The following is a 22,388-nucleotide window of genomic DNA, read 5'->3' as shown; positions in this document are numbered from 1 at the left end:
GGTGGGGGTGTCAGTGTGTCACTGTGGGGTGGGGGGTGTCAGTGTGTCACTGTGGGGTGGGGGTGTCAGTGTGTCACTGTGGGGTGGGGGGTGTCAGTGTGTCACTGTGGGGTGGGGGGTGTCAGTATGTCACTGTGGGGTGGGGGTGTCACTGTGTGTCACTGTGGGGTTGGGGGTGTCACTGTGTGTCACTGTGGGGTGGGGGTGTCAGTGTGTCACTGTGGGGTGAGGGTGTCACTGTGTGTCACTGCGGGGTTGGGGTGTCGTGTGTCACTGTGGGGTGGGGGTGGCAGTGTGTCACTGTGGGGTGGGAGGTATCAGTGTGTCACTGCGGGGTGGGGGGTGTCAGTGTGTCACTGCGGGGTGAGGGGTGTCAGTGTGTCACTGCGGGTGGGGGTGTCAGTGTGTCACTGCAGGGTGAGGATGTCACTGTGTGTCACTGCGGGGTAGGGGTGTCAGTGTGTCACTGTGGGGTGGGGGGTGTCACTGTGTCACTGTGGGGTGGGGGTGTCAGTGTGTCACTGTGGGGTGGGGGGTGTCAGTGTGTCACTGTGGGGTGGGGGGTGTCAGTGTGTGTCACTGTGGGGTGGGGGTGTCACTGTGTGTCACTGTGGGGTGGGGGGTGTAAGTGTGTCACTGCGGGTGGGGGTGTCAGTGTGTCACTGTGGGGTGAGGGTGTCAGTGTGTCACTGCGGGTGGGGGTGTCAGTGTGTCACTGCGGGGAGGGGGTGTCACTGTGTGTCACTGTGGGGTGGGGGTGTCAGTGTGTCACTGCGGGGTCAGGGGTGTAAGTGTGTCACTGTGGGGTGGGGGGTGTCACTGTGTGTCACTGTGGGGTGAGGGTGGGGTGGGGGGTGTCAGTGTGTCACTGCGGGGTGGGGGGTGTAAGTGTGTCACTGTGGGGTGGGGGTGTCAGTGTGTCACTGTGGGGTGGGGGTGTCAGTGTGTCACTGCGGGGTGGGGGTGTCAGTGTGTCACTGCGGGGTGGGGGTGTCAGTGTGTCACTGCGGGGTGGGGGTGTCAGTGTGTCACTGTGGGGTGGGGGTGTCAGTGTGTCACTGTGGGGTGGGGGTGTCAGTGTGTCACTGCGGGGTGGGGGTGTAAGTGTGTCACTGTGGGGTGGGGGTGTCAGTGTGTCACTGTGGGGTGGGGGTGTCAGTGTGTCACTGTGGGGTGGGGGGTGTAAGTGTGTCACTGTGGGGTGGGGGGTGTCAGTGTGTGTCACTGTGGGGTGGGGGTGTCAGTGTGTCACTGCGGGGTGGGAGGGGTCAGTGTGTCACTGCGGGGTGGGAGGTGTCAGTGTGTCACTGTGGGGTGGGAGGTGTCAGTGTGTCACTGCGGGGTGGGAGGTGTCAGTGTGTCACTGTGGGGTGGGAGGTGTCACCATGTGTGCCTGTGTGTCACCGGGTCTCAGTACCGTGCTCGTCGGGATGTTTCCCCTCCACAGGAACGCTGACTGTGCGTCTCAGAAATTTGGTTCTGGTTCTGGTTGGGTCACTTCTCTTCTCGCGAATCAACAGCGGGTGAACCTGGGGTGGAAACAAGAGGACGGCTGTAATCCCCTCTCCCTCACTCCCCCCCCCATATACTGCCTGCCTGGCACAGGGACACTGCATGTGGGGTCACCTCCCTGTAATCCCCTCTCCCTCACTCCCCCCCCCCATACACTGCCTGCCTTGCACAGGGACACTGCATGTGGGGTCACCTCCCTGTAATCCCCTCTCCCCCCCCCCCCCCCCCATATACTGCCTGCCTGGCACAGGGACACTGCATGTGGGGTCACCTCCCTGTAATCACCTCCCCCCCCCCATATACTGCCTGCCTGGCACAGGGACACTGCATGTGGGGTCACCTCCCTGTAATCCCCTCCCCCCCCCATATACTGCCTGCCTTGCACAGGGACACTGCATGTGGGGTCACCTCCCTGTAATCCCCTCTCCCCCCCCCCCCCCCCATATACTGCCTGCCTGGCACAGGGACACTGCATGTGGGGTCACCTCCCTGTTATCCCCTCCCCCCCCCATATACTGCCTGCCTGGCACAGGGACACTGCATGTGGGGTCACCTCCCTGTTATCCCCTCCCCCCCCCATATACTGCCTGCCTGGCACAGGGACACTGCATGTGGGGTCACCTCCCTGTTATCCCCTCCCCCCCCCCATATACTGCCTGCCTGGCACAGGGACACTGCATGTGGGGTCACCTCCCTGTTATCCCCTCCCCCCCCCCATATACTGCCTGCCTGACACAGGGACACTGCATGTGGGGTCACCTCCCTGTAATCCCCTCTCCCCCCCCCCCCCCATATACTGCCTGTCTGGCACAGGGACACTGCATGTGGGGTCACCTCCCTGTAATCCCCTCTCCCCCCCCCATATACTGCCTGCCTGGCACAGGGACACTGCATGTGGGGTCACCTCCCTGTAATCCCCTCTCCCCCCCCCCCCCATATACTGCCTGTCTGGCACAGGGACACTGCATGTGGGGTCACCTCCCTGTTATCCCCTCCCCCCCCCATATACTGCCTGCCTGGAACAGGGACACTGCATGTGGGGTCACCTCCCTGTAATCCCCTTCCCCCCCCCCCCATATACTGCCTGCCTGGCACAGGGACACTGCATGTGGGGGTCACCTCCCTGTAATCCCCTCTCCCCCCCCATATACTGCCTGCCTGGCACAGGGACACTGCATGTGGGGTCACCTCCCTGTAATCCCCTCTCCCCCCCCCCCCCATATACTGCCTGCCTGGCACAGGGACACTGCATGTGGGGTCACCTCCCTGTAATCCCCTCTCCCCCCCCCCATATACTGCCTGCCTGGCACAGGGACACTGCATGTGGGGTCACCTCCCTGTAATCCCCTCTCCCCCCCCCCCCCCATATACTGCCTGCCTGGCACAGGGACACTGCATGTGGGGTCACCTCCCTGTAATCCCCTCTCCCCCTCCCCATATACTGCCTGCCTGGCACAGGGACACTGCATGTGGGGTCACCTCCCTGTAATCCCCTCTCCCCCCCCCCCATATACTGCCTGCCTGGCACAGGGATACTGCATGTGGGGTCACCTCCCTGTAATCCCCTCTCCCCCCCCCATATATTGCCTGCCTGGCACAGGGACACTGCATGTGGGGTCACCTCCCTGTAATCCCCTCTCCCCCCCACCCCATAGACTGCCTGCCTAGCACAGGGACACTGCATGTGGGGTCACCTCCCTGTAATCCCCTCTCCCCCCCTCCCCATATACTGCCTGCCTAGCACAGGGACACTGCATGTGGGGTCACCTCCCTGTAATCCCCTCCCCCCCCCCCATATACTGCCTGCCTGGCACAGGGACACTGCATGTGGGGTCACCTCCCTGTAATCCCCTCTCCCCCCCCCCCCCATATATTGCCTGCCTGGCACAGGGACACTGCATGTGGGGTCACCTCCATGTAATCCTCTCTCCCCCCCCCATATACTGCCTGCCTGGCACAGGGACACTGCATGTGGGGTCACCTCCCTGTAATCCCCTCCCCCCCCCCCCCATATACTGCTTGCCTGGCACAGGGACACTGCATGTGGGGTCACCTCCCTGTAATCCACTCTCCCCCCTCCCCCATATACTGCCTGCCTGGCACAGGGACACTGCATGTGGGGTCACCTCCCTGTAATCTCCCCCCCCCCCATATACTGCCTGCCTGGCACAGGGACACTGCATGTGGGGTCACCTCCCTGTAATCCCCTCTCCCCCCCCCCCATATACTGCCTGCCTGGCACAGGGACACTGCATGTGGGGTCACCTCCCTGTAATCCCCCCCCCCCCCCCATATACTGCCTGCCTGGCACAGGGACACTGCATGTGGGGTCACCTCCCTGTAATCCCCTCTCCCCCCCCCCATAGACTGCCTGCCTGGCACAGGGACACTGCATGTGGGGTCACCTCCCTGTAATCCCCTCTCCCCCCTCCCCCATATACTGCCTGCCTGGCACAGGGACACTGCATGTGGGGTCACCTCCCTGTAATCTCCCCCCCCCCCCACATATACTGCCTGCCTGGCACAGGGACACTGCATGTGGGGTCTCCTCCCTGTAATCCCCTCTCCCCCCCCCCCCATATACTGCCTGCCTGGCACAGGGACACTGCATGTGGGGTCACCTCCCTGTAATCCCCTCCCCCCCCCCATATACTGCCTGCCTGGCACAGGGACACTGCATGTGGGGTCACCTCCCTGTAATCCCCTCTCCCCCCCCCCCCCCCATATACTGCCTGCCTGGCACAGGGACACTGCATGTGGGGTCACCTCCCTGTAATCCCCTCTCCCCCCTCCCCCATATACTGCCTGCCTGGCACAGGGACACTGCATGTGGGGTCACCTCCCTGTAATCTCCCCCCCCCCCATATACTGCCTGCCTGGCACAGGGACACTGCATGTGGGGTCACCTCCCTGTAATCCCCTCTCCCCCCACCCATATACTGCCTGCCTGGCACAGGGACACTGCATGTGGGGTCACCTCCCTGTAATCCACTCTCCCCCCCCCCCCCCTCCATATACTGCCTGCCTGGCACAGGGACACTGCATGTGGGGTCACCTCCCTGTAATCCCCTCTCCCCCCCCCATATACTGCCTGCCTGGCACAGGGACACTGCATGTGGGGTCACCTCCCTGTAATCCCCTCCCCCCCCCATATACTGCCTGCCTGGCACAGGGACACTGCATGTGGGGTCACCTCCCTGTAATCCCCTCTCCCCCCCCATATACTGCCTGCCTGGCACAGGGACACTGCATGTGGGGTCACCTCCCTGTAATCCCCTCTCCCCCCCCCCCCCCATATACTGCCTGCCTGGCACAGGGACACTGCATGTGGCGTCACCTCCCTGTAATCCCCCCCCCCCCCATATACTGCCTGCCTGGCACAGGGACACTGCATGTGGGGTCACCTCCCTGTAATCCCCTCTCCCCCCCCCCCCCATATACTGCCTGCCTGGCACAGGGACACTGCATGTGGGGTCACCTCCCTGAAATCCCCTCTCCCCCCCCCCCCCATATACTACCTGCCTGGCACAGGGACACTGCATGTGGGGTCACCTCCCTGTAATCCCCTCTCCCCCCCCCATATATTGCCTGCCTGGCACAGGGACACTGCATGTGGGGTCACCTCCATGTAATCCCCTCTCCCCCCCCCCCCCCATATACTGCCTGCCTAGCACAGGGACACTGCATGTGGGGTCACCTCCCTGTAATCCCCTCTCCCCCCCCCCATATACGGCTTGCCTGGCACAGGGACACTGCATGTGGGGTCACCTCCCTGTAATCCCCTCTCCCCCCTCCCCCATATACTGCCTGCCTGGCACAGGGACACTGCATGTGGGGTCACCTCCCTGTAATCTCCCCCCCCCCCCCCATATACTGCCTGCCTGGCACAGGGACACTGCATGTGGGGTCACCTCCCTGTAATCCCCTCTCCCCCCCACATATACTGCCTGCCTGGCACAGGGACACTGCATGTGGGGTCACCTCCCTGTAATCCCCTCTCCCCTCCCCCCCCCCCCCCATATACTGCCTGCCTGGCACAGGGACACTGCATGTGGGGTCACCTCCCTGTAATCCCCTCTCCCCCCCCCCCCATATACTGCCTGCCTGGCACAGGGACACTGCATGTGGGGTCACCTCCCTGTAATCCCCTCCCCCCCCCCCCCCATATACTGCCTGCCTGGCACAGGGACACTGCATGTGGGGTCACCTCCCTGTAATCCCCTCTCCCCCCCCCCCATATACTGCCTGCCTGGCACAGGGACACTGCATGTGGGGTCACCTCCCTGTAATCCCCTCTCCCCCCCCCCCCCCCATATACTGCCTGCCTGGCACAGGGACACTGCATGTGGGGTCACCTCCCTGTAATCCCCTCCCCCCCCCATATACTGCCTGCCTGGCACAGGGACACTGCATGTGGGGTCACCTCCCTGTAATCCCCTCTCCCCCCTCCCCCATATACTGCCTGCCTGGCACAGGGACACTGCATGTGGGGTCACCTCCCTGTAATCCCCTCCCCCCCCCCATATACTGCCTGCCTGGCACAGGGACACTGCATGTGGGGTCACCTCCCTGTAATCCCCTCTCCCCCCCCCCCATATACTGCCTGCCTGGCACAGGGACACTGCATGTGGGGTCACCTCCCTGTAATCCCCTCTCCTCCCTCCCCCATATACTGCCTGCCTGGCACAGGGACACTGCATGTGGGGTCACCTCCCTGTAATCCCCTCTCCCCCCCCCCCCATATATTGCCTGCCTGGCACAGGGACACTGCATGTGGGGTCACCTCCATGTAATCCCCTCTCCCCCCCCCCCCCCCCCATATACTGCCTGCCTAGCACAGGGACACTGCATGTGGGGTCACCTCCCTGTAATCCCCTCTCCCCCCCCCCCATATACGGCTTGCCTGGCACAGGGACACTGCATGTGGGGTCACCTCCCTGTAATCCCCTCTCCCCCCTCCCCCATATACTGCCTGCCTGGCACAGGGACACTGCATGTGGGGTCACCTCCCTGTAATCTCCCCCCCCCCCCCCCCCATATACTGCCTGCCTGGCACAGGGACACTGCATGTGGGGTCACCTCCCCGTAATCCCCTCTCCCCCCCACATATACTGCCTGCCTGGCACAGGGACACTGCATGTGGGGTCACCTCCCTGTAATCCCCTCTCCCCTCCCCCCCCCCCCCATATACTGCCTGCCTGGCACAGGGACACTGCATGTGGGGTCACCTCCCTGTAATCCCCTCTCCCCCCCCCCCCATATACTGCCTGCCTGGCACAGGGACACTGCATGTGGGGTCACCTCCCTGTAATCCCCTCCCCCCCCCTCCCCCATATACTGCCTGCCTGGCACAGGGACACTGCATGTGGGGTCACCTCCCTGTAATCCCCTCTCCCCCCCCCCCCCATATACTGCCTGCCTGGCACAGGGACACTGCATGTGGGGTCACCTCCCTGTAATCCCCTCTCCCCCCCCCCCCCCATATACTGCCTGCCTGGCACAGGGACACTGCATGTGGGGTCACCTCCCTGTAATCCCCTCCCCCCCCATATACTGCCTGCCTGGCACAGGGACACTGCATGTGGGGTCACCTCCCTGTAATCCCCTCTCCCCCCTCCCCCATATACTGCCTGCCTGGCACAGGGACACTGCATGTGGGGTCACCTCCCTGTAATCCCCTCCCCCCCCCCCATATACTGCCTGCCTGGCACAGGGACACTGCATGTGGGGTCACCTCCCTGTAATCCCCTCTCCCCCCCCCCCCCCCATATACTGCCTGCCTGGCACAGGGACACTGCATGTGGGGTCACCTCCCTGTAATCCCCTCTCCTCCCTCCCCCATATACTGCCTGCCTGGCACAGGGACACTGCATGTGGGGTCACCTCCCTGTAATCCTCTCTCCCCCCCCCCCATATACTGCCTGCCTGGCACAGGGACACTGCATGTGGGGTCACCTCCCTGTAATCCCCTCTCCCCTCCCCCCCATATACTGCCTGCCTGGCACAGGGACACTGCATGTGGCGTCACCTCCCTGTAATCCCCTCTCCCCCCCCCCCCCCCCCCATATACTGCCTGCCTGGCACAGGGACACTGCATGTGGGGTCACCTCCCTGTAATCCCCTCTCCCCCCCCCCCATATACTGCCTGCCTGGCACAGGGATACTGCATGTGGGGTCACCTCCCTGTAATCCCCTCTCCCCCCCCCCCATATACTGCCTGCCTGGCACAGGGACACTGCATGTGGGGTCACTTCCCTGTAATCCCCTCTCCCCCCCCCCCCCATATACTGCCTGCCAGGCACAGGGACACTGCATGTGGGGTCACCTCCCTGTTATCCCCCCCCCCCCCATATACTGCCTGTCTGGCACAGGGACACTGCATGTAGGGTGACCTCCTTGTAATCCCCTCTCCCCCTCCCCCACCCCCCCATATATTGCCTGCCTGGCACAGGGACACTGCATGTGGGGTCACCTCCCTGTAATCCCCTCTCCCCTCCCCCCCCCCCATATATTGCCTGCCTGGCACAGGGACACTGCATGTGGGGTCAACTCCCTGTAATCCCCTCTCCCCCCCCCCCCCCCCCATATACTGCCTGCCTGGCACAGGGACACTGCATGTGGGGTCACCTCCCTGTAATCCCCTCCCCCCCCCCCCCATATACTGCCTGCCTGGCACAGGGACACTGTATGTGGGGTCACCTCCCTGTAATCCCCTCCCCCCCCCATATACTGCCTGCCTGGCACAAGGACACTGCATGTGGGGTCACCTCCCTGTAATCCCCTCTCCCCCCCCCCCATATACTGCCTGCCTGGCACAGGGACACTGCATGTGGGGTCACCTCCCTGTAATCCCCTCTCCCCTCCCCCCCCCCCATATACTGCCTGCCTGGCACAGGGACACTGCATGTGGGGTCACCTCCCTGTAATCCCCTCTCCCCCCCCCCATATACTGCCTGCCTGGCACAGGGACACTGCATGTGGGGTCACCTCCCTGTAATCCCCTCTCCCCCCCCCCCCCATATACTGCCTGCCTGGCACAGGGACACTGCATGTGGGGTCACCTCCCTGTAATCCCCCCCCCCCCCCATATACTGCCTGCCTGGCACAGGGACACTGCATGTGGGGTCACCTCCCTGTAATCCCCCCCCCCCATATACTGCCTGCCTGGCACAGGGACACTGCATGTGGGGTCACCTCCCTGTAATCCCCTCTCCCCGCCCCCCCCCCCCCCATATACTGCCTGCCTGGCACAGGGACACTGCATGTGGGGTCACCTCCCTGTAATCCCCTCTCCCCCCCCGCCCCCCCCATATACTGCCTGCCTGGCACAGGGACACTGCATGTGGGGTCACCTCCCTGTAATCCCCTCTCCCCCCTCCCCCATATACTGCCTGCCTGGCACAGGGACACTGCATGTGGGGTCACCTCCCTGTAATCTCCCCCCCCCCCATATACTGCCTGCCTGGCACAGGGACACTGCATGTGGGGTCACCTCCCTGTAATCCCCTCCCCCCCCCCCCATATACTGCCTGCCTGGCACAGGGACACTGCATGTGGGGTCACCTCCCTGTAATCCCCTCTCCCCCCCCCCCCATATACTGCCTGCCTGGCACAGGGACACTGCATGTGGGGTCACCTCCCTGTAATCCCCCCCCCCCCCCCCCCCCATATACTGCCTGCCTGGCACAGGGACACTGCATGTGGGGTCACCTCCCTGTAATCCCCTCTCCCCCCCCCCCCATATACTGCCTGCCTGGCACAGGGACACTGCATGTGGGGTCACCTCCCTGTAATCCCCTCTCCCCCCCTCCCCCATATACTGCCTGCCTGGCACAGGGACACTGCATGTGGGGTCACCTCCCTGTAATCCCCTCTCCCCCCCCCCCCCCCCATATACTGCCTGCCTGGCACAGGGACACTGCATGTGGCGTCACCTCCCTGTAATCCCCTCTCCCCCCCCCCCCATATACTGCCTACCTGGCACAGGGACACTGCATGTGGGGTCACCTCCCTGTAATCCCCTCTCCCCCCCCCCCATATACTGCCTGCCTGGCACAGGGACACTGCATGTGGGGTCACCTCCCTGTAATCCCCTCTCCCCCCCCCCCCCATATACTGCCTGCCTGGCACAGGGACACTGCATGTGGGGTCACCTCCCTGTAATCCCCTCTCCCCCCTCCCCCATATACTGCCTGCCTGGCACAGGGACACTGCATGTGGGGTCACCTCCCTGTAATCCCCTCTCCCCCCCCCCCCCATATACTGCCTGCCTGGCACAGGGACACTGCATGTGGGGTCACCTCCCTGTAATCCCCTCCCCCCCCCCCATATACTGCCTGCCTGGCACAGGGACACTGCATGTGGGGTCACCTCCCTGTAATCCCATCTCCCCCCCCCCCCCCATATACTGCCTGCCTGGCACAGGGACACTGCATGTGGGGTTACCTCCCTGTAATCCCCTCTCCCCCCCTCCCCCATATACTGCCTGCCTGGCACAGGGACACTGCATGTGGGGTCACCTCCCTGTAATCCCCTCTCCCCCCCCCCCCATATACTGCCTGCCTGGCACAGGGACACTGCATGTGGCGTCACCTCACTGTAATCCCCCCCCCCCATATACTGCCTGCCTGGCACAGGGACACTGCATGTGGGGTCACCTCCCTGTAATCCCCTCCCCCCCCCCCCCATATACTGCCTGCCTGGCACAGGGACACTGCATGTGGGGTCACCTCCCTGTAATCCCCTCTCCCCCCTCCCCCATATACTGCCTGCCTGGCACAGGGACAATGCATGTGGGGTCACCTCCCTGTAATCCCCTCTCCCTCCCCCCCCCCATATACTGCCTGCCTGGCACAGGGACACTGCATGTGGGGTCACCTCCCTGTAATCCCCTCTCCCCCCCCCCCCCATATATTGCCTGCCTGGCACAGGGACACTGCATGTGGGGTCACCTCCCTGTAATCCCCTCTCCCCCCCCCCCCCATATACTGCCTGCCTGGCACAGGGACACTGCATGTGGGGTCACCTCCCTGTAATCCCCTCTCCCCCCCCCCCCCATATACTGCCTGCCTGGCACAGGGACACTGCATGTGGGGTCACCTCCCTGTAATCCCCTCTCCCCCCCCCCCCATACACTGCCTGCCTGGCACAGGGACACTGCATGTGGGGTCACCTCCCTGTAATCCCCTCTCCCCCCCCCCCCCATATACTGCCTGCCTGGCACAGGGACACTGCATGTGGGGTCACCTCCCTGAAATCCCCTCTCCCCCTCCCCATATACTGCCTGCCTGGCACAGGGACAATGCATGTGGGGTCACCTACCTGTAATCCCCTCTCCCTCCCCCCCCCCCATATACTGCCTGCCTGGCACAGGGACACTGCATGTGGGGTCACCTCCCTGTAATCCCCTCTCCCCCCCCCCCCATATATTGCCTGCCTGGCACAGGGACACTGCATGTGGGGTCACCTCCCTGTAATCCCCTCTCCCCCCCCCCCATATACTGCCTGCCTGGCACAGGGACACTGCATGTGGGGTCACCTCCCTGTAATCCCCTCTCCCCCCCCCCCCCATATACTGCCTGCCTGGCACAGGGACACTGCATGTGGGGTCACCTCCCTGTAATCCCCTCTTCCCCCCCCATAGACTGCCTGCCTGGCACAGGGACTCTGCATGTGGGGTCACCTCCCTGTATGTAATCCCCTCTCCCCCCCCCCCCCCCATATACTGCCTGCCTGGCACAGGGACACTGCATGTGGGGTCACCTCCCTGTAATCTCCCCCCCCCCCCATATACTGCCTGCCTGGCACAGGGACACTGCATGTGGGGTCACCTCCCTGTAATCCCCTCTCCCCCGCCCCCCCCCATATACTGCCTGCCTGGCACAGGGACACTGCATTTGGGTCACCTCCCTGTAATCCCCTCCCCCCCCCATATACTGCCTGCCTGGCACAGGGACACTGCATGTGGGGTCACCTCCCTGTAATCCCCTCTCCCCCCCCCCCCATATACTGCCTGCCTGGCACAGGGACACTGCATGTGGGGTCACCTCCCTGTAATCCCCTCCCCCCCCCCCATATACTGCCTGCCTGGCACAGGGACACTGCATGTGGGGTCACCTCCCTGTAATCCCCTCTCCCTCCCCCCCCCCATATACTGCCTGCCTGGCACAGGGACACTGCATGTGGGGTCACCTCCCTGTAATCCCCTCTCCCCCCCCCCCCATATATTGCCTGCCTGGCACAGGGACACTGCATGTGGGGTCACCTCCATGTAATCCCCTCTCCCCCCCCCCCCCCCCCCCATATACTGCCTGCCTGGCACAGGGACACTGCATGTGGGGTCACCTCCCTGTAATCCCCTCTCCCCCCCCCCCCCCATATACTGCTTGCCTGGCACAGGGACACTGCATCTGGGGTCACCTCCCTGTAATCCCCTCTCCCCCCCCCCCCCATATACTGCCTGCCTGGCACAGGGACACTGCATGTGGGGTCACCTCCCTGTAATCTCCCCCCCCCCCATATACTGCCTGCCTGGCACAGGGACACTGCATGTGGGGTCACCTCCCTGTAATCCCCTCTCCCCCCCCCCCCCATATACTGCCTGTCTGGCACAGGGACACTGCATGTGGGGTCACTTCCCTGTAATCCCCTCTCCCCCCCCCCCCATATACTGCCTGCCTGGCACAGGGACACTGCATGTGGGGTCACCTCCCTGTTATCCCCCCCCCCCCCCCCATATACTGCCTGTCTGGCACAGGGACACTGCATGTGGGGTCACCTCCCTGTAATCCCCTCTCCCCCCCCCCCCCATATACTGCCTGCCTGGCACAGGGACACTGCATGTGGGGTCACCTCCCTGTAATCCCCTCTCCCCCCCCCCCCCCATATACTGCCTGCCTGGCACAGAGACACTGCATGTGGGGTCACCTCCCTGTTATCCCCCCCCCCCCCATATACTGCCTGTCTGGCACAGGGACACTGCATGTGGGGTCACCTCCCTGTAATCCCCTCCCCCCCCCCCCCATATACTGCCTGCCTGGCACAGGGACACTGCATGTGGGGTCACCTCCCTGTAATCCCCTCTCCCCCCCCCCCATATACTGCCTGCCTGGCACAGGGACACTGCATGTGGGGCCACCTCCCTGTAATCCCCTCTCCCCCCCCCCCCATAGACTGCCTGCCTGGCACAGGGACACTGCATGTGGGGTCACCTCCCTGTAATCCCCTCTCCCCCCCCCCATATACTGCCTGCCTGGCACAGGGACACTGCATGTGGGGTCACCTCCCTGTAATCCCCTCTCCCCCCTCCCCCATATACTGCCTGCCTGGCACAGGGACACTGCATGTGGGGTCACCTCCCTGTAATCTCCCCCCCCCATATACTGCCTGCCTGGCACAGGGACACTGCATGTGGGGTCACCTCCCTGTAATCCCCTCTCCCCCCCCCCCCCCCATATACTGCCTGCCTGGCACAGGGACACTGCATGTGGGGTCACCTCCCTGTAATCCCCCCCCCCCCCCATATACTGCCTGCCTGGCACAGGGACACTGCATGTGGGGTCACCTCCCTGTAATCCCCCCCCCCCATATACTGCCTGCCTGGCACAGGGATACTGCATGTGGGGTCACCTCCCTGTAATCCCCTCTCCCCCCCCCCATAGACTGCCTGCCTGGCACAGGGACACTGCATGTGGGGTCACCTCCCTGTAATCCCCTCTCCCCCCCCCCCCATATACTGCCTGCCTGGCACAGGGACACTGCATGTGGCGTCACCTCCCTGTAATCCCCCCCCCCCATATACTGCCTGCCTGGCACAGGGACACTGCATGTGGGGTCACCTCCCTGTAATCCCCTCTCCCCCCCCCCCCATATACTGCCTGCCTGGCACAGGGACACTGCATGTGGGGTCACTTCCCTGTAATCCCCTCTCCCCCCCCCCCCCCCCATATACTGCCTGCCTGGCACAGGGACACTGCATGTGGGGTCACCTCCCTGTAATCCCCTCTCCCCCCCCCCCCCCCCATATACTGCCTGCCTGGCACAGGGACACTGCATGTGGGGTCACTTCCCTGTAATCCCCTCTCCCCCCCCCCCCCATATACTGCCTGTCTGGCACAGGGACACTGCATGTAGGGTGACCTCCTTGTAATCCCCTCTCCCCCTCCCCCCCCCCATATATTGCCTGCCTGGCACAGGGACACTGCATGTGGGGTCACCTCCCTGTAATCCCCTCTCCCCCCCCCCCCCCCATATACTGCCTGCCTGGCACAGGGACACTGCATGTGGGGTCACCTCCCTGTAATCCCCTCTCCCCCCCCCCCCATATACTGCCTGCCTGGCACAGGGACACTGCATGTGGGGTCACCTCCCTGTAATCCCCTGCCCCCCCCCATATACTGCCTGCCTGGCACAGGGACACTGCATGTGGGGTCACCTCCCTGTAATCCCCTCTCCCCCCCCCCCCATATACTGCCTGCCTGGCACAGGGACACTGCATGTGGGGTCACCTCCCTGTAATCCCCTCCCCCCCCCCCATATACTGCCTGCCTGGCACAGGGACACTGCATGTGGGGTCACCTCCCTGTAATCCCCTCTCCCTCCCCCCCCCCCATATACTGCCTGCCTGGCACAGGGACACTGCATGTGGGGTCACCTCCCTGTAATCCCCTCTCCCCCCCCCCATATATTGCCTGCCTGGCACAGGGACACTGCATGTGGGGTCACCTCCATGTAATCCCCTCTCCTCCCCCCCCCCCATATACTGCCTGCCTGGCACAGGGACACTGCATGTGGGGTCACCTCCCTGTAATCCCCTCTCCCCCCCCCCATATACTGCTTGCCTGGCACAGGGACACTGCATCTGGGGTCACCTCCCTGTAATCCCCTCTCCCCCCCCCCCATATACTGCCTGCCTGGCACAGGGACACTGCATGTGGGGTCACCTCCCTGTAATCTCCCCCCCCCCCCATATACTGCCTGCCTGGCACAGGGACACTGCATGTGGGGTCACCTCCCTGTAATCCCCTCTCCCCCCCCCCCCCCCCATATACTGCCTGCCTGCCTGGCACAGGGACACTGCATGTGGGGTCACTTCCCTGTAATCCCCTCTCCCCCCCCCCCATATACTGCCTGCCTGGCACAGGGACACTGCATGTGGGGTCACCTCCCTGTTATCCCCCACCCCCCCCCCATATACTGCCTGTCTGGCACAGGGACACTGCATGTGGGGTCACCTCCCTGTAATCCCCTCTCCCCCCCCCCCCCATATACTGCCTGCCTGGCACAGGGACAGTGCATGTGGGGTCACCTCCCTGTAATCCCCTCTCCCCCCCCCCCCCCATATACTGCCTGCCTGGCACAGGGACACTGCATGTGGGGTCACCTCCCTGTTATCCCCCCCCCCCATATACTGCCTGTCTGGCACAGGGACACTGCATGTGGGGTCACCTCCCTGTAATCCCCTCCCCCCCCCCCCATATACTGCCTGCCTGGCACAGGGACACTGCATGTGGGGTCACCTCCCTGTAATCCCCTCTCCCCCCCCCCCCATATACTGCCTGCCTGGCACAGGGACACTGCATGTGGGGCCACCTCCCTGTAATCCCCTCTCCCCCCCCCCATAGACTGCCTGCCTGGCACAGGGACACTGCATGTGGGGTCACCTCCCTGTAATCCCCTCTCCCCCCCCATATACTGCCTGCCTGGCACAGGGACACTGCATGTGGGGTCACCTCCCTGTAATCACCTCCCCCCCCCATATACTGCCTGCCTGGCACAGGGACACTGCATGTGGGGTCACCTCCCTTTAATCCCCTCTCCCCCCCCCCCATATACTGCCTGCCTGGCACAGGGACACTGCATGTGGGGTCACCTCCCTGTAATCCCCTCTCCCCCCTCCCCCATATACTGCCTGCCTGGCACAGGGACACTGCATGTGGGGTCACCTCCCTGTAATCTCCCCCCCCCCCCATATACTGCCTGCCTGGCACAGGGACACTGCATGTGGGGTCACCTCCCTGTAATCCCCTCTCCCCCCCCCCCCCCATATACTGCCTGCCTGGCACAGGGACACTGCATGTGGGGTCACCTCCCTGTAATCCCCCCCCCCCCCATATACTGCCTGCCTGGCACAGGGACACTGCATGTGGGGTCACCTCCCTGTAATCCCCCCCCCCCCATATACTGCCTGCCTGGCACAGGGACACTGCATGTGGGGTCACCTCCCTGTAATCCCCTCTCCCCCCCCCCCCCCATATACTGCCTGCCTGGCACAGGGACACTGCATGTGGGGTCACCTCCCTGTAATCCCCTCTCCCCCCCCCCCCATATACTGCCTGCCTGGCACAGGGACACTGCATGTGGGGTCACTTCCCTGTAATCCCCTCTCCCCCCCCCCCCATATACTGCCTGTCTGGCACAGGGACACTGCATGTAGGGTGACCTCCTTGTAATCCCCTCTCCCCCTCCCCCCCCCATATATTGCCTGCCTGGCACAGGGACACTGCATGTGGGGTCACCTCCCTGTAATCCCCTCCCCCCCCCCCCCATATACTGCCTGCCTGGCACAGGGACACTGCATGTGGGGTCACCTCCCTGTAATCCCCTCCCCCCCCCCATATACTGCCTGCCTGGCACAAGGACACTGCATGTGGGGTCACCTCCCTGTAATCCCCTCTCCCCCCCCATATACTGCCTGCCTGGCACAGGGACACTGCATGTGGGGTCACCTCCCTGTAATCCCCTCTCCCCCCCCCCCCATATACTGCCTGCCTGGCACAGGGACACTGCATGTGGGGTCACCTCCCTGTAATCCCCTCTCCCCTCCCCCCCCCATATACTGCCTGCCTGGCACAGGGACACTGCATGTGGGGTCACCTCCCTGTAATCCCCTCTCCCCTCCCCCCCCCCATATACTGCCTGCCTGGCACAGGGACACTGCATGTGGGGTCACCTCCCTGTAATCCCCTCTCCCCCCCCCCCCCATATACTGCCTGCCTGGCACAGGGACACTGCATGTGGGGTCACATCCATGTAATCCCCTCTCCCCCCTCCCCTATATACTGCCTGCCTGGCACAGGGACACTGCATGTGGGGTCACCTCCCTGTAATCCCCTCTCCCCCCCCCCCCCCCATATACTGCCTGCCTGGCACAGGGACACTGCATGTGGGGTCACCTCCCTGTAATCCCCCCCCCCATATACTGCCTGCCTGGCACAGGGACTGCATATGGGGTCACCTCCCTGTAATCCACTCTCCCCCCCCCCCCCCCATATACTGCCTGCCTGGCACAGGGACACTGCATGTGGGGTCACCTCCCTGTAATCCCCTCTCCCCCCCCCCATATACTGCCTGCCTGGCACAGGGACACTGCATGTTGGGTCACCTCCCTGTTATCCCCTCTCCCCCCCCCCCCCATATACTGCCTGCCTGGCACAGGGACACTGCATGTGGGGTCACCTCCCTGTAATCCCCTCTCCCCCCCCCCCCCCATATACTGCCTGCCTGGCACAGGGACACTGCATGTGGGGTCACCTCCCTGTAATCCCCTCTCCCCCCCCCCCCCCCCCCATATACTGCCTGCTTGGCACAGGGACACTGCATGTGGGGTCACCTCCCTGTAATCCCCTCTCCCCCCCCCCATAGACTGCCTGCCTGGCACAAAGACACTGCATGTGGGGTCACCTCCCTGTAATCTCCCCCCCCCCATATACTGCCTGCCTGGCACAGGGACACTGCATGTGGGGTCACCTCCCTGTAATCCCCTCCCCCCCCCCCCATATACTGCCTGCCTGGCACAGGGACACTGCATGTGGGGTCACCTCCCTGTAATCCCCTCTCCCCCCCCCCCCCATATACTGTCTGCCTGGCACAGGGACACTGCATGTGGGGTCACCTCCCTGTAATCCCCTCCCCCCCCCCCATATACTGCCTGCCTGGCACAGGGACACTGCATGTGGGGTCACCTCCCTGTAATCCCCTCTCCCCCCCCCCCCCCCCATATACTGCCTGCCTGGCACAGGGACACTGCATGTGGGGTCACCTCCCTGTAATCCCCTCTCCCCCCCCCCATATACTGCCTGCCTGGCACAGGGACACTGCATGTGGGGTCACCTCCCTGTAATCCCCTCTCCCCCCTCCCCCATATACTGCCTGCCTGGCACAGGGACACTGCATGTGGGGTCACCTCCCTGTAATCTCCCCCCCCCCATATACTGCCTGCCTGGCACAGGGACACTGCATGTGGGGTCACCTCCCTGTAATCCCCTCTCCCCCCCCCCCCCCCCATATACTGCCTGCCTGGCACAGGGACACTGCATGTGGGGTCACCTCCCTGTAATCCCCTCTCCCCCCACCCATATACTGCCTGCCTGGCACAGGGACACTGCATGTGGGGTCACCTCCCTGTAATCCCCTCTCCCACCCCCCCCCCCCCCATATACTGCCTGCCTGGCACAGGGACACTGCATGTGGCGTCACCTCCCTGTAATCCCCTCTCCCCCCCCCCCCCCCCATATACTGCCTGCCTGGCACAGGGACACTGCATGTGGGGTCACCTCCCTGTAATCCCCTCCCCCCCCCCCCCATATACTGCCTGCCTGGCACAGGGACACTGCATGTGGCGTCACCTCCCTGTAATCCCCTCTCCCCCCCCCCCCCCCCATATACTGCCTGCCTGGCACAGGGACACTGCATGTGGCGTCACCTCACTGTAATCCCCCCCCCCCATATACTGCCTGCCTGGCACAGGGACACTGCATGTGGGGTCACCTCCCTGTAATCCCCTCTCCCCCCCCCCATATACTGCCTGCCTGGCACAGGGACACTGCATGTGGGGTCACCTCCCTGTAATCCCCTCTCCCCCCCCCCCCCCATATATTGCCTGCCTGGCACAGGGACACTGCATGTGGGGTCACCTCCATGTAATCCCCTCTCCCCCCCCCCCCCATATACTGCCTGCCTGGCACAGGGACACTGCATGTGGGGTCACCTCCCTGTAATCCCCTCTCCCCCCCCCCCCATATACTGCCTGCCTGGCACAGGGACACTGCATGTGGGGTCACTTCCCTGTAATCCCCTCTCCCCCCCCCCCCCCCCATATACTGCCTGCCTGGCACAGGGACACTGCATGTGGGGTCACCTCCCTGTTATCCCCCCCCCCCATATACTGCCTGTCTGGCACAGGGACACTGCATGTGGGGTCACCTCCCTGTAATCCCCTCCCCCCCCCCCCCCATATACTGCCTGCCTGGCACAGGGACACTGCATGTGGGGTCACCTCCCTGTAATCCCCTCTCCCCCCCCCCCCATATACTGCCTGCCTGGCACAGGGACACTGCATGTGGGGCCACCTCCCTGTAATCCCCTCTCCCCCCCCCCCCATAGACTGCCTGCCTGGCACAGGGACACTGCATGTGGGGTCACCTCCCTGTAATCCCCTCTCCCCCCCCCCCCATATACTGCCTGCCTGGCACAGGGACACTGCATGTGGGGTCACCTCCCTGTAATCCCCTCTCCCCCCTCCCCCATATACTGCCTGCCTGGCACAGGGACACTGCATGTGGGGTCACCTCCCTGTAATCTCCCCCCCCCCCCACATATACTGCCTGCCTGGCACAGGGACACTGCATGTGGGGTCACCTTCCTGTAATCCCCTCCCCCCCCCCCATATACGGCCTGCCTGGCACAGGGACACTGCATGTGGGGTCACCTCCCTGTAATCTCCCCCCCCCCCCACCCACATATACTGCCTGCCTGGCACAGGGACACTGCATGTGGGGTCACCTCCCTGTAATCCCCTCTCCCCCCCCCCATATACTGCCTGCCTGGCACAGGGACACTGCATGTGGGGTCACCTCCCTGTAATCCCCTCTCCCCCCCCCCATATACTGCCTGCCTGGCACAGGGACACTGCATGTGGGGTCACCTCCCTGTAATCCCCTCCCCCCTCCCCATATACTGCCTGCCTGGCACAGGGACACTGCATGTGGGGTCACCTCCCTGTAATCCCCTCTCCCCCCCCCCCCCCCATATACTGCCTGCCTGGCACAGGGACACTGCATGTGGGGTCACCTCCCTGTAATCCCCCCCCCCCATATACTGCCTGCCTGGCACAGGGACACTGCATGTGGGGTCACCTCCCTGTAATCCCCTCTCCACCCCCCCATATACTGCCTGCCTGGCACAGGGACACTGCATGTGGGGTCACCTCCCTGTTATCCCCTCTCCCGCCCCCCCCCCCCATATACTGCCTGCCTGGCACAGGGACACTGCATGTGGGGTCACCTCCCTGTAATCCCCTCTCCCCCCCCCCATATACTGCCTGCCTGGCACAGGGACACTGCATGTGGGGTCACCTCCCTGTAATCCCCTCCCCCCTCCCCATATACTGCCTGCCTGGCACAGGGACACTGCATGTGGGGTCACCTCCCTGTAATCCCCTCTCCCCCCCCCCCCCCATATACTGCCTGACTGGCACAGGGACACTGCATGTGGGGTCACCTCCCTGTAATCCCCTCTCCCCCCCCCCCATATCCTGCCTGCCTGGCACAGGGACACTGCATGTGGGGTCACCTCCCTGTAATCCCCTCTCCCCCTCCCATATACTGCCTGCCTGGCACAGGGACACTGCATGTGGGGTCACCTCCCTGTAATCCCCTCTCCACCCCCCATATACTGCCTGCCTGGCACAGGGACACTGCATGTGGGGTCACCTCCCTGTAATCCCCTCTCCCCCCCCCCCCCCCCCATATATTGCCTGCCTGGCACAGGGACACTGCATGTGGGGTCACCTCCCTGTAATCCCCCCCCCCATATACTGCCTGCCTGGCACAGGGACACTGCATGTGGGGTCACCTCCCTGTTATCCCCTCTCCCGCCCCCCCCCCCATATACTGCCTGCCTGGCACAGGGACACTGCATGTGGGGTCACCTCCCTGTAATCCCCTCTCCCCCCCCCCCATATACTGCCTGCCTGGCACAGGGACACTGCATGTGGGGTCACCTCCCTGTAATCCCCTCCCCCCCCCCCCCATATACTGCCTGCCTGGCACAGGGACACTGCATGTGGGGTCACCTCCCTGTAATCCCCCCCCCCCATATACTGCCTGTCTGGCACAGGGACACTGCATGTGGGGTCACCTCCCTGTAATCCCCTCCCCCCCCCCCCATATACTGCCTGCCTGGCACAGGGACACTGCATGTGGGGTCACCTCCCTGTAATCCCCTCTCCCCCCCCCCCCATATACTGCCTGCCTGGCACAGGGACACTGCATGTGGGGTCACCTCCCTGTAATCCCCCCCCCCATATACTGCCTGCCTGGCACAGGGACACTGCATGTGGGGTCACCTCCCTGTAATCCCCTCTCCACCCCCCCATATACTGCCTGCCTGGCACAGGGACACTGCATGTGGGGTCACCTCCCTGTTATCCCCTCTCCCGCCCCCCCCCCCATATACTGCCTGCCTGGCACAGGGACACTGCATGTGGGGTCACCTCCCTGTAATCCCCTCTCCCCCCCCCCCCCCCATATACTGCCTGCCTGGCACAGGGACACTGCATGTGGGGTCACCTCCCTGTAATCCCCTCCCCCCCCCCCATATACTGCCTGCCTGGCACAGGGACACTGCATGTGGGGTCACCTCCCTGTAATCCCCTCTCCCCCTCCCCCCCCCCATATACTGCCTGCCTGGCACAGGGACACTGCATGTGGGGTCACCTCCCTGTAATCCCCTCTCCCCCCCCCCCCCCATATACTGCCTGCCTGGCACAGGGACACTGCATGTGGGGTCACCTCCTTGTAATCCCCTCTCCCCCCCCTCCCCCCCATATACTGCCTGCCTGGCACAGGGACACTGCATGTGGGGTCACCTCCCTGTAATCCCCTCTCCCCCCCCCCCCCATATACTGCCTGCCTGGCACAGGGACACTGCATGTGGGGTCACCTCCCTGTAATCCCCTCTCCCCCCCCCCCCCATATACTGCCTGCCTGGCACAGGGACACTGCATGTGGGGTCACCTCCCTGTAATCCCCTCTCCTCCCTCCCCCATATACTGCCTGCCTGGCACAGGGACACTGCATGTCGGGTCACCTCTAATCCCCTCTCCCCCCCCCCATATACTGCCTGCCTGGCACAGAGACACTGCATGTGGGGTCACCTCCCTGTAATCCCCTCTACCCCCCCCCCCCATATACTGCCTGCCTGGCACAGGGACACTGCATGTGGGGTCACCTCCCTGTAATCCCCTCTCCCCCCCCCCTCCCCCCCATATACTGCCTGCCTGGCACAGGGACACTGCATGTGGGGTCACCTCCCTGTAATCCCCTCTCCTTCCCCCCCCCCCCATATACTGCCTGCCTGGCACAGGGACACTGCATGTGGGGTCACCTCCCTGTAATCCCCTCTCCCCCCCCCCATATACTGCCTGCCTGGCACAGGGACACTGCATGTGGGGTCACCTCCCTGTAATCCCCTCTCCCCCCCCATATACTGCCTGCCTGGCACAGGGACACTGCATGTGGGGTCACCTCCCTGTAATCCCCTTCCCCCCCCCCATATACTGCCTGCCTGGCACAGGGACACTGCATGTGGGGTCACCTCCCTGTAATCCCCTCTCCCCCCCCCCCCATATACTGCCTGCCTGGCACAGGGACACTGCATGTGGGGTCACTTCCCTGTAATCCCCTCTCCTCCCTCCCCCATATACTGCCTGCCTGGCACAGGGACACTGCATGCGGGGTCACCTCCCTGTAATCCCCTCTCCCCCCCCCCATATACTGCCTGCCTGGCACAGGGACACTGCATGTGGGGTCACCTCCCTGTAATCCCATCTCCCCCCACCCATATACTGCCTGCCTGGCACAGGGACACTGCATGTC

At 63.7% G+C, this 22,388-nt stretch overlaps 1 protein-coding gene across 1 annotated transcript in view; it reads right to left on the bottom strand.

Annotated features, from left to right (window-relative positions):
- Positions 1–1,400: 1,400 nt before the first annotated feature.
- The window catches only part of LOC142484976 (ras/Rap GTPase-activating protein SynGAP-like), a 184,737-nt gene continuing 163,749 nt past the window's right edge, over positions 1,401–22,388 (bottom strand). The window contains exon 3 of the mRNA XM_075584217.1: positions 1,401–1,529. Within this exon, the coding sequence (XP_075440332.1) occupies positions 1,401–1,529 (129 nt within the window). The remainder of the gene's footprint in view (positions 1,530–22,388) is intronic.

The sequence above is a fragment of the Ascaphus truei genome, unplaced genomic scaffold (genome assembly GCF_040206685.1).
Source record: "Ascaphus truei isolate aAscTru1 unplaced genomic scaffold, aAscTru1.hap1 HAP1_SCAFFOLD_491, whole genome shotgun sequence".
In the NCBI taxonomy this organism is placed as follows: Eukaryota; Metazoa; Chordata; class Amphibia; order Anura; family Ascaphidae; genus Ascaphus; species Ascaphus truei.
The sequence above is the reverse complement of the archived record's forward strand: the minus strand, read 5'-3'. Positions and strand labels throughout refer to the sequence as shown.